At 48.7% G+C, this 13,126-nt stretch overlaps 1 protein-coding gene across 1 annotated transcript in view; it reads left to right on the top strand.

Moving 5' to 3' along the window:
* Positions 1–9,045: 9,045 nt before the first annotated feature.
* LOC132446739 (ectonucleoside triphosphate diphosphohydrolase 1-like) overlaps positions 9,046–13,126 on the top strand; it is a 17,463-nt gene continuing 13,382 nt past the window's right edge. Inside the window, 1 exon segment of the mRNA XM_060037193.1 lies at positions 9,046–9,281. Within this exon segment, the coding sequence (XP_059893176.1) occupies positions 9,266–9,281 (16 nt within the window). The 5' untranslated portion in view covers positions 9,046–9,265.

The raw sequence follows: 13,126 nt of genomic DNA, 5'->3' as shown, positions 1-13,126 counted from the left end.
GTTGTGTGGGGTGCAAGGGGTATGTCTCGGTGGCGGTGTGTTTGTGTAGTTCGCATTTCCGACACCGCCACCGAGATGTTCAGTTGATTGTTGTGTTGTGTTGTGTTTCTGTTTGTTTATATATATATATATATATATATAGAGGCAGGTCATGGTATTAGCGTACAGTAGGCAAGAAGCAGGCCAGCACCTATCTACAGTAGGCCAGCACCAGCTGACAGTAGGCCATGGTATCAGCCTACAGTAGGACAGCACCAGCCTACAGTAGGACAGCACCAGCCTATAGTAGGCCAGCACCAGCTGACAGTAGGCCATGGTACCAGCCTACAGTGGGCCTTGGTACCAGCCTACAGTGGGCCATGGTACCAGCCTACAGTGGGCCATGGTACCAGCCTACAGTGGGCCATGGTACCAGCCTACAGTAGGCCATGGTACCAGCCTACAGTAGACCATGGTACCAGCCTACAGTAGGCCATGGTACCAGCCTACAGTAGGCCATGGTACCAGCCTACAGTAGGCCATGGTACCAGCCTACAGTAGGCCATGGTACCAGCCTACAGTAGACCAGCACCAGCCTACAGTGGGCCATGGTACCAGCAGTATCAGTTGTTTGGAATTAAGCATTTTTCAGCTCGATAACAGGACAGAAATGTAGTCTTCAGAGTCACATGGTTCTTGTTTCATAATGACTAGACAACTTATTTGTCCACACAAGGTGGTACAGAGTCAGCTTCCTGAGTTCAATACTACGGATGAGGAACTAAATGAACAGTTTCACATCCAAGTGAAAAAGGAGGGAAGGAGGTAGAACTAACATCAGTAATGATCAGTCTATACAAGCTCTCTACCAGAAAGGGGTTGGAACTAACATCAGTAATGTCTGATCACAGTCTAGACTGGTTCTGAACTAGGAAGGGGTTAGAACTAACCTCAGTAATGATCAGTCTGTACCAGGAAGGGGTTAGAACTAACATCAGTAATGATCATAGTCTACACTGGTTCTGAACTAGGAAGGGGTTAGAACTAACATCAGTTATGATCAGTCTGTACAGGTTCTGTACTGGGAAGGGGTTAGAACTAACCTCAGTTATGATCAGTCTGTAGGCCTACAGGTTCTGTACTGGGAAGGGGTTAGAACTAACGTCAGTTATGATCAGTCTACACAGGTTCTGTACCAGGAAACAACACAAAAAGCCCTTACAACTTTTGACCACTAAATGTTTTAACGAGCTAAATCTTGTTAAAATAAATGTCAACACACAGAGAGAATATTGAGTGTGATTGTGATTAACCGAGGGTCTAATTCAGGCACGCTTTGTCTTCCCCAAACAAATCACAATTCTCGCTGGAAAGAAGCGACAAAAAGTTTCTTTGTTTACAGTTTCCACTTCCTCCCCAGACACGCCGCCATGGTAACGGTGCTCAAACAGGACCGGCCATGGCGGCGTGTGAGGTCACCTCCAGAGTTCATGTCTCACATGAATTATGTATAAGCCCCAAACCACAGGCTTATTTTGGTGGTATCCCCGCTCATTCCTGTGTGTGTGTGCGTGTGCACGTATGGATGTGCATGGGGTGCACATAACTTCTTTATAGAGTTACTCAGTTGAGTACCAGGAGATGGTGTTTGGTACGCACCCCAGACACGTAACATCGGATCTTATGAAATTGACCAAGTTTCACAGGTTTTTTGCGTCACCTTTCTTTTTTTATCAAACTGCAGCAGCTTGACCACGGAGTGTTTGATTATCTGACAAAAGGAACGTTGCGCGATCAACTGATTTTGTGCAGTTCTCCAGTGTGTGCGCGGTGCACAGCCCAGACAGCGCACATGAGCGCACATTTCATTGCGCTTGTCATTCGTTTCGAGCCACGGCACATCTTAGTGCCACTATTTCGAAGAAAAACATTTTCTTCTGCTCTGGCTCCATTTGCCTTTTCTTTGCAGGTGGCGAAGGCACAAGTAGCTGCTCAATGTATTTTGTTGTTTCGTTTTTTTTCGATCTCGTAGTGACACAAGTGACGCATCCCCGGTTATGGCTGCGCATGCGTACTTGCGTACCAGTTATGTGTGCACCCCTGTATATGTGTGTGTGTGTGTGTGTGTGTAAGCATTTGTGTGTGTGTGTGTGTGTGTAAGCATTTGTGTGTGTGTGTGTGTGTGTGTGTGTGTGGGGGGGGGGGGGGGGGTAAGCATCTGTGTGTGTGTATGTGTGTGTGTGTGTGTGTGTGTGTGTGTGTGTGTGTTTGAGGTCAACCAGAGTGTCTCCTGTTAAGCTGCGGGAGATCCCCTCTCAGGAGTGGATCTCCCACCCCGGAGTGGATCTCCCATCCCAGTCTTGATGCCGGTTCTCCAGGGCCCTGGTAAGGAACCCTCTGACCTAGACAGTGGGTCACCCCCTGCAGTTCCTCTGAGCCCGAGATGTACTCCAGGGGTTCCCCTTCGCTTTCTTCTTTCACTTCCTCTGAAGCGCGTTGGCCAAGACATCTTGAATCGGCGTTCCCTCCCAGGGCGACACGTAACAACATCAGACCACAACGTGAGTAGTCACAACGTGAATCCAGGAACACAGAATGACACACTGGTGAACATTCCTCTCATCCAAAACAATATTGGTAGCAAAATGTATCGCTTTGCTTTATCCAAATAATTTCCCCGTTTTCACAACTTTGTAATTCTTTGTCAAAATCGGTTCAGCAATGTAAAGCAACAATTTGTGAAACCCAAAACAAATGGTCCTCAACTGAATAGGGTCAACCTACAACATACAATAAGTGCGTACATTAAAGGGGACTTATTATACCACCAGGTGTGAGTGTGATTAGCCTTACAAGCCGTTTCGAAAATCGGCCTAATATGACATCACTAGTGGGTGTGTCCACCTAGATCTGTGCTGGATAGATGAGCAATGTTTACTTCAGTCCACTGGGTAGGCTGGTAGATAGATCTATCCAGCACAGATCTAGGTGGACACACCCACTAGTGATGTCATATTAGGCAGATTTTCGAAACGGCTTGTAAGGCTAATCACACTCACACCTGGTGGTATAATAAGTCCCCTTTAAGTGCCTGGACGAACATGAACAATAAGTGTGTACATTAGGTACACATACGACACACAATAAGTGCGTACATTAGGTGCCCGGACGAACAACATACAATAATTGCGTATATTAAGTGCCAGGACGAACAACATACAATAATTGCGTATATTAAGTGCCAGGACGGTCAACATACAATAAATGTGATGTCATGGGGTGGGGTTAAGGGGAAGGTCAGGGCGAGTCTAGGTGTAGTGAGTCTTGAGGCTCACTCACTGAGGTGTGCTGAATGCCAGTCCGACTTGACCCTCAGCTATGTCCTCCTTGGCCAATCCCCATCAATGGCCTTTTATTGCAACTTAAGTAATGTAAATACTTGCCTTGTCTCGCCTTTGTGACTGTACTTTGCAGCTCACCACACCCTTAATGCAGGAATGCAAATAAAGTGACAGACCGGTTATCAACAAGTCGTTCTCTTTATACACACGTCCAACAACCAGCAGTATAGATCAGACGGATCATGAAGGAACAGAAGGATCATCCTCCCTCTTACGATGCGGAGAACATCCTGCTTCATCATCACACAAGTGGTAGGCGGCTCGTGGGCCTCTGATGTTTCTATCTGCATCCTGCATCGTGGCTCAAGTCCCTGTATGAAGACCCGTCGTCGTTGTCGACATGCATCACCAAAGCTTCTCTTGTGTGAGTTCATGTGTGAGTTCAGCGGAAGGGGATATCGCCTCAGGAGATCAGTCACGGGGCAGCGATACGGAAGCCCACTAGGACCGAGATTGACATTGGGTCTTTGTGTTCACTTAGCACTCCGAGAACAGAGGGAGGAGATCCATTCATGGGCGTTGTCTTTGTCACTTCACACTGACTTGATAATGTGCCTGGTGTTTAAATATACCCCTGCTGCATCCCCTCCCCGGCCTTCATCCTCCAACGCTCTCTATTTCACATTTAATACCGTCTGAGTAGCGCTACCGGGCCTAACCGCCTCCTTAACAGCGCTTTGAGCCTCGCCGTGATTCAATCAGAGAGCTCTTAGCAGCTCGGTGTCAGGATAAAGATACTACTGCTCAGAGTCCTGGCCCTCCCAACCACCCCCTTGCTGTTTAGGCCTCGGTACGAGGTCTTCCAACTGGAGGAGATGGGTAAGAAAAGGACATTCCATATTTCGTTCAATGTCAGCACGTTCTCATACAAATGTGTTTACCCCAAAAAAAATGTGGGTTTAGATTACATAATGGAATTTTTGCTAATTTGATGATGTTGATGGAAAAAACAAATGTGAAACATTGTAAACATGTTTACGCACAAAAATGTTGGGTGTGGATTACATTATGGAATTTTTGCTAATTTGATGATGTTGATAGAGAAACAAAGGTGAAACATTGAGGTTGATTATCTGACGTTTTTTTATTTATTATATTTTTTTCACCACAAAAATCTGCGTTGAATCACTTATTATGATTATGTTTTTCGCAAACTAACTATGGAAGTGTGTTTGAAAAAAAACTTTTCGTTAACAAAAAAATACTTTCTTTAAATGTCACATACAAGGGAGTCACTAACTCCAATTTTTGTCAGGATAAAAACAGGATTTCGTTCAGCTTCATACTAATATTATGATAACCGGTCATCTCCTCTCATAGTTTCATGATATGAACATATTTTCTTACTATAAACGTACATATTGTACTGCTCGACTTAGCTGAACATGTAAATCGGTCACACATACTAAACAACGCTAATCAGTCCTAATGAAAGAAGTGTGGGGGGGCTATCATAAGTACCGGCTGTTGATATTGACACCACTCCTTATTATAGAGAGAGCTTTTACAAGTTATCGACTCCACTCCACATCAACCGTCTTATGATATGCCGACCGAAATACATGGACTACCTACATGCGCTCTGAATGTCCCTGTTTTTCCAATCAATCAGGATTAAAAGCCTTGTCTGATTTACTGTTAGTAGTTCTGTCTCACAAATCAAACCTCAGGTTATTCATTTAGAGGCTGATAGCCGACTAACTAGAATCTGTGGGAACATTCCATTTTCATTTTTCTCATCTTGCGGCATGTGGCTCAGGAGGTAGAGCGGGTCGGCTGGTAACCGGAAGGTTGCCGGTTCAATCCCCGGCTCCTCCTAGCTGAGTTTCAAGGTGTCCCCAAGCCACCTCACCCTGATTGCTCCCTATGAGCTGGCCTTTGCTTTGAGCGGCTGACACCCCCGTCGGGGTGTGAATGTGTGCATGAATGAGTGAGTGTTAGGCAATATTGTAAAGTGCTTTGAGTGGCTACTGGTTGGAAAAAATAAATGAAGTCCATCTCTGTTTTGACAGACCATGTGATAGGAGCAGGGTTTTTCATGTAGTTGGCTAATCGCAAACACGCGTTCTTAGTATAAGTGTCTGTAAAAGGTTTCAAATCCATACCTTGTGAGCTGACCAGTAGAAACACACCGGTTTAAACAACCTGAATGAGTTTCTCTCTGATGAAAAATCTCTAATAATGAAACTGGCCCACACAGGAAACAAGATGTAACTCAACCCCCCTTTTGCCGTTCTTGGATCGCGTCCCAGGCCCTGTGCCATCTCCACCGGCCTCTTGGGTTTGTGGAGGAACTGAAAGATCTGTTGAACTCGCTGTAGAGCAAAAGAAGGAACCGCGGTTCATTGGGAAAGACGGCCACGCTGGGCGACATAAAGCACCTGTCAGTTAGCTCAGAGCTGCGCTGACCTCATTCACCTAGCGTAGCGCTTTGTTAGTCGGGTCGGGGAACCTTCTAGACTATTTGGGGAAACCATGACAACTCAGCCGAAGCGCCCTCTGAATGCTACCTGGACGGGCAAATGAAGGGAAGAGCTCTAATAATTATAATGGCTAAGAATTGTAATGGTTCTCAAAGATTCTCAAAGGTTTACCCACCCAACTAAACAAAATTGTCCACTTGGTGATTCAGGCTTAGCATGATATCTCTGATTCCAACAGACTGTAAACCCTGGAAGCGCTAGCATAGTAGCATGGTGGGGGAGCGTGTCTATGTTCCCCTCTTTGTATGAGACTGGGGAACATAGGACCCTTTTTTAAAAAAGGGTCCTATGTTCCCCGCTTTTCCCAAATAGGGTCTTATGTTCCCCGATATGTATGTGACCAGGGAACATAGGACCCTTTTAAAAAAAAGGGTCCTATGTTCCCCGGTCTGTTACTTTTTCCACCATTACTGCCAAATTCCGGCCGAGATAACTACCATTGCATTTCTTTACCTTTTGTGGAAGAGGGAGAGACGTCGGAGAACCCGACGCAGTCTATTCATAATATTGTAATGACCACGGAAGAGGCAGTGAATGAAGTATTGATTAGACAGAGATTTATTAGATAGGCTACCTAATAAACCGTTGGAACACACAAGACCGGAAACCATAGCAACGCCGGTAAACAAACCCAGAGAAGCCGAATCCCTACGAGAGCTCCCCGCGCTACGGCCATCCGGAGGCGCACAGAGCTTTTGGCCGTGATATTATCTGTACAATTATAATATATTATATACTATATAGAGCTCCGGGGGTCGCAAACGGCAACAATCACTTTCTCCTCCATGCTGCAGTTCACCCCGGACTGCTCTGCACTGAGTTGGCCGGTTGAACGCTGTTACGTTACACATGTCACTCAGTGGCCACGCTGCTGAACGCTGATTGGCTGTCATCACGCGATTGTCGCGTCAAAGTTTAAATATTTTTAATGATTGATAGATTGCGGGGAACATAGGACCCTTTTCCCAGGAAATGGTCCTATGCTCCCCGGTATGTATTGCTACAGGGGAACATAGGACACTTTTTGGGAAAAAACGGGGAACATAGGACCTTTTTAAAAAAAAAAAAGGGTCCTATGTACCCCGAGCGGGGAACATAGGACCCGGGGAACATAGGGATGACCCCCATAGGGGAAATACTAGCATCCGGCTACTGCCTGTTACAAACCAAAGCAGATGCGCTCTTTTAGCTACGTCTGGGCGAAACTTCCTCTCAAGTGGAAATGAAAGATGCTGACGTGAAGCTCGCTTCCACCCAATGTTCCCAGTACAGATCAGATGTCCTATTTCAGTAGTCTGAATGGATCGACTGGCCGCGGGCCATAAGCACATTAAGTAGCCCTTTCATAGTTCTGTATGACTGTGTGAGAAAGTTGATTTGCCCATAACCCAATTGTTTCACATTTTCTCGGACTTCCTATTGTTAGCCTCCGAGCCGATGCTCGGCGCGAAGTCAAACAAAAGTGGAAGGAGAGTGTTTTCCCGAAAACCTCAGGCAGGCGCGCTTGAGCGAGATTCCTGATCATGCTTATTCTAGATACACTCCAAGTCTGTTGGGATGAAGGCATCTCATGAAACAACAGTTCTCAAGCCCTTGGGGACGACCGCACAGCTAAAAGTGGAACACAGGAACATGTTTGCAGACGTTGTATGTAAGAGGTTCCATTTGTCTTTCATTAGTACGTTTCAAGTTCAACATTGTTTTGGACATGCTAAATTAATGTGGTGCTTTGTGGTTCTGCCTCCACTCAGGTGGGTCAGAGCTTTTAGGGGGACCCCTGTCCCAAATGACCAAGGAAATCCCCCACAATGCACCATAGAGGGGACAGCCTCAGGCGTGCTGTTACGTACGCTTTCTGTTGATGGTTGAGCGGGTTTGTAACGCCAGTCCATGGTGTAGCGTTAAGCACATGTTAATGTCTAACATGGACATCTGACCCTCGCAGGGCTTGCAACTCGCATGAAAAACTAAAAACAGGAAACCCTTTGTATGTCAGCCTCGATGAAAGTGTGTAAAAGTCATGTGCACACATGCACTCGGGCATACACACAAACACACACACAAACACACACACACACACACACACACACACACACACATACACGCCCCCCAGCTCAAATTGGATGTGGTCCAACGTCAGCCTGATAAAAAACAAAAATATTGAAAACCTGCACTTTTACTTTGAAACCTGTTCACCGCACAGTGCACCTGATTTTAGGCTCTTCTTTGAAGGAAAGAAAAATACAATCTCAGGAGGGAGTAGGGGGGACTTGTTGAGGGAGGATGCTGGCTGGCATTAAGGGAGCTCTGGGGATTCAGTGGCATGCATGTGTTGCCTCGTCTGTTCCTCGTTCAGCCTCTCCAGATCTGGGAGGATCTTTCATGTGTGACCCACTTTCAGAAGACACAGAGAGATGGCGTCAGGCAGAGAGAATAACAGGGAGAGACAGAGAGAGAGAGAGAGCGAGAGAGAGAGAGAGAGATATGGGAGGGAGAGAAGGATGGCAGAGAGAATAACAGGGAGAGATGGAGGGACAGACAGAGAGAGAGGGATGGCAGAGAAAAAAACGGGGAGGGACAGAGAGAGAGAAGGAGATAGGGGGAGAGAGATTAAGGGAGAGAGACTGAGGGACAGCGAGAGAGAGAGGGGGAGAGGGAGAGAAGGAGATGGGGGTTGGGGAGTGAGGATAAGAGGGACAGATTGAGGGACAGAGAGAGAGAGAAGGGGACTGGGGGAGAGAGAATAAGAGAGTGGGAGAGAGAGGGAGAGAAGGAGATGGGGGTTGGGGAGTGAGGATAAGAGGGACAGATTGAGGGACAGATTGAGAGAGTGAAGGGGACTGGGGGAGAGAGAATAAGAGAGAGAGAGATGGAGAGAGATAGATGAGAAGGGAGGAGAGAGGGATGGCAGAGAGAGGAAAAAAAGAGAAAATTAGAGCAAAAGAGGGTGATGGTGGGTTGTGGGGGGTGAGAGATTGAAGAGAGAGAGAGGGAGAGAGAGAGAGTATGGACGTAAACAGAACGGCAGGCTTGAGGCGCCTGGAAAGGAGAAGAGAAGAGGGGAGGGGGAGTGAAGTGAGAGGAAGGGAGGGGAGGGGGAGAGTAGTGGGAGGGGGGGAGGGGAGAGTATAGTGGGAGGAGGGAAGGCGTGCTTCTCCTAATAAAGGAGAGGGGAGCACATGAGAAAGGAGGTGGTGAGAACATTAGACCAGAGTAGACAGCTATAGGAGAACCAGGGGACAGTGTTAGGGAGCCATAGAGAGAGAGAGAGAGAGAGAGAGAGAGAGAGAGAGAGAGAGAGAGAGAGAGAGAGAGAGAGAGAGAGAGAGAGAGAGAGAGAGAGAGAGAGAGAGAGAGAGAGAGAATAGGAAGAGCATTGTGTCCTGGCTGAGAGAGTTACCCATGTCTGAACAAAGAGGTAGGTGTACTGCAATGACTGGCACGCACACGCACGTACATGCACGCGCACTACACACACAACACACACATGTACACACATAGTTGCAACAGATGGCTTACAGGAAACCAATTTCATGCAACATACTCATAAAGATTGTGTATCTGTATTTTATGTGTGTCGGTGTGTGTGTGTGTGGGTGGGTGGGTGTAATTGACTTGTTGTAAATGCGGGTGTGTGAGAGAGGGTTTGTGGGTGTGAGAGATGGTGTGTGTGTTGGTGTGTGTTGGACTTGGTGTTCTTGTGTGTGTGTGTGTGTGTGTGTGTGTGTGTGTGTGTGTGTGTGTGCGTACCCTCACCTTTGGCCCGCTCTGTGAGGGTCCTCCAGCGGGGGTCTGGTCTGGCCTAAGCAGGTGTGCGTCCTTGTTTTAGCACTCGCCCTCCTACAGTGTTTCACACAGTCCGTTTCCCAGAGAGAGGAACCGTTCAAATAGTGCAGAGTAATGAATTGAAGTGGTCATTTCCACGCAGTGCTGTGAGATAACGAAAGTACAGCTCTCAAGAAGGGGGAGGGTGATTGCTAAGAACATAACGACATCAAGTGCGCGAGTCACCAGGCGTTTGTTTTGGAATTTTAAATGCTTGAGCTATTAGATAATGATCACTTCGGAAATGTTAGTCTGGTTGGCGCATGGCCATCGTGTAAGGAGTAAGGAGTCTGTGTATCCTGTGAGTAATCCTGTTGACTGCACACCTCTCTTCACCTGGAGCTTAGTCCTCGGGTAACTCAGCATCCTGCTTCTCAGGTGACGGCTCACAGCCTCACCAGCTAGGAGGGGGGGGGTTTGGAGAGCAGGAAAACAAACAAAGATATTGGAAAGTTGTCAGAACGCATTAAGGTCGGGCTTTTGGCTTTTGTCATTCGTTCTGCTGAACGTTCACGCCTTGGCAGCATCTCTCCCCATCATGTGTGTTCTCTCTGTGTCTCTCTCTCTCTCTGTGTCTCTCTGTGTCTCTCTGTGTCTCTCTCTCTCTCTCTCTCTCTCTCTCTCTCTCTCTCTCTCTCTCTCTCTCTCTCTCTCTCTCTCTCTCTCTCTCTCTCTCTCTCTCTCTTTCTCTGTCTCTCTCTCTTCCTCTGTCTCTCTCTCTCTCTCTCTCTCTCTCTCTCTCTCTCTCCTCTGTCTTTCTCTGTCTCTGTCTCTCTCCCTCTTTGTCTTTGTCTTCGTCTCTCTGTCTCTCTTGGTCTCTCTGTCTGTCTCGCTCTGTCTCTTTAACTCTATGTCTCCCTCTCTCTCTCTCCTCTCTCTTTATCTGTCTCTCTCTATCCTGTCTCTCTCTGTATGTAGACAAACGTCCAACAGAGAACCACATTTGTCTTGTAAACAGTCGTGACGGCCAGGGGGCAAAAGAGGTTCTGAAAACCAAACGAGGAACTTTCAGTTTCCTCTTCCACTTCTTGGGGACTGGGTGAAGCAGAAGCCTGTCTGTCTGTCTCTCTGTTTGGTGATGACCATAATAAGCCTGTCTGTCTGGTGACCATGAGAAGCCTGTCTGTCTGTCTCTCTCTCTGGTGACCATGAGAAGCCTGTCTGTCTGTCTCTCTCTCTCGTGACCATGAGAAGCCTGTCTGTCTGTCTCTCTCTCTGGTGACCATGAGAAGCTGTCTGTCTGTCTCTCTCTGGTGACCATGAGAAGCTGTCTGTCTCTCTGTTTGGGAGCAGGGCAGAGCAAACAGCAGGGCTGGAAGCACCTCCAGGGTACAGAGCACCAGGGCCTCTACGGTACACAGGAAGCAGAGACAATGCGGTCTGAGCCCAGCCTTTCAGGGGCCGCGGTAGACGGGCGATCCACTGATGATCTTCCACTGAGTCAAACCGAGACAGACGCGGCGTGCCTTGAGGTGGGGATAAATGTCAGGGTATCGGTAGGGGTAAAGGTGGGGGAGGCTTCGGGCTAGAGTTGGGGTGGAGGTGGGGACTAACCGGGCCAGAGACACGTTCATTAACCGTTATGTTTTGTGACTGGGGTCGCTTTGGTTTCATTAAAAGCGTGGCACGTATCAGAGCCAGTGGCACTTTGGGCCAGCGACTCCTGAATCAACCCTCCCACCACAGTTAGCCAGCCAGCCAGCCAGTCACACACACACACACACACACACACACACACACACACACACACACACACACACACACACACACACACACACACACACACACACACACACACACACACACACACACACACACACACACACACACACATACACACACACACACACACACACGGTGTGAGAGGCGAACCCAATCAGCCCCTACCTTCCCAATAAGCCTTTGTTGTCACTAGGAACTCCGCTCTCTGTTCTCTAACTTAATGCCTCTCCCACGCCTCCACCCCCCCGGGCGACATCACCCTTCGGCTGAATGTCAATGGCAACACGCTGTGTGTGTGTGCAGCAGCGTGCCCGTGTGGGTTTGTGTGTGTGTGTGTGTGCACGTGTGTACATTTGTGTAGCTGCACTTGCAGGCCTGTGCATTTTATGTGTGCATGCCCGTTTGTGTGTGTGTGTGTGTGTGTGTGTGTGTATATGCCTATGTTTGGGCGAGCGTGTGTGTCTGTGTGTGCCTGTGTTTGCATGCGTTTGCCCAGAGCAACCCTTGGAGGAATGCAGGAACGCATAACTGACGTCATGGGACACATAGTAACGGTGTGTGTTGACAGCGGCCCTACGTGTCCCTGCAGTGCGGGCCCCGGGATCCGCTCCCTGTGTGGCGCGAGCCGCGACTCATCTCTGCTGACTAAACGCGTCCCTGTAATTAAAAAAGAGCGGAGCGGCGCCTCGAGCTCAGCGCTGCCGCCGCCGCCGCCATCAGATCGAGATGTGTCGAGGCGATTACTACCTTTTCGCGATTACTAACCGCGAAAAGGTAAACAACAGGATTGTTCCATGACAGATGTTTACCTCCAGATGTGAGTTTTTGGGGGAAAGACCTGACTCAAGAGGTGTTGAAGGGTTTGGCGCGTACGGAGGTTGGGTTGGGACCTGCCTGCCGGCGGGTGGCGCGTGGACGGGTTGCGGGCGGACGCGTCCCGTCTTGTCGGTGGGCGGGCGAGCGTGTGATGTGCGATCACACGTTGACGACGCCGGGGCTGAACCGCGGAGCTGTCGGCGGCCAACCCTGGCCTGGTTCACAGCACGCTCAGAAGGGGATTTCAGAGAATGGTGCCACAAAACCAGCCGACCGGAGTGGCTTTCAAATGACGGAAATGTCACCACGGCACGAAAAGGTACCGTGACATTTTTCCCAGCGAGTTCACACCACGGCATCGAGGCCGTCTCATGACCGTAAAGCCGCTGCGGATCCTGACAGAGTGCATGTTTGCAGGATGCTGGTGGTCATGGTTTGAGTGACACAGGTTCCACAGAGACAGGAAGCTCAGTGTTGGCGCTGAGAAAACACCCAGCGTGAAAGCATGCTCGAACAATGACAGGATATTCATCCAGGACTGCTCGTAACGTAGCGGGTGGGGGGGGGGGGGGGGGGGGGGGGCGAGATGACTCAGGCGTGTTCCACGCGGAGGCAGACTTTGAGGCGGTATTTGGGAGCTGATAAGTAGCCGACGGTAGACACAAAGGTGGCCGACTGTAGACACAATCCATGCTAATGCTACTATGCGTCCCATCACTGTTTGAATTGTTCTAAACGCTGTGTGTGCGTGTGTGCGTGCGCGTGTGTGTGCGTGTGGCAGGGGGGGGTGGGCAATGCAAGACAAAACTGTTAATTGTAGAAGCATATTTACAGGCAGGTCACACATACACATACACACGCGTACTTGTGTACGCACACACGCACGCACACACAGACCCA

This window comes from Gadus macrocephalus, chromosome 18 (genome assembly GCF_031168955.1).
Source record: "Gadus macrocephalus chromosome 18, ASM3116895v1".
NCBI lineage: Eukaryota > Metazoa > Chordata > Actinopteri > Gadiformes > Gadidae > Gadus > Gadus macrocephalus.
This window is presented reverse-complemented; position numbering and strand designations above follow the sequence as displayed.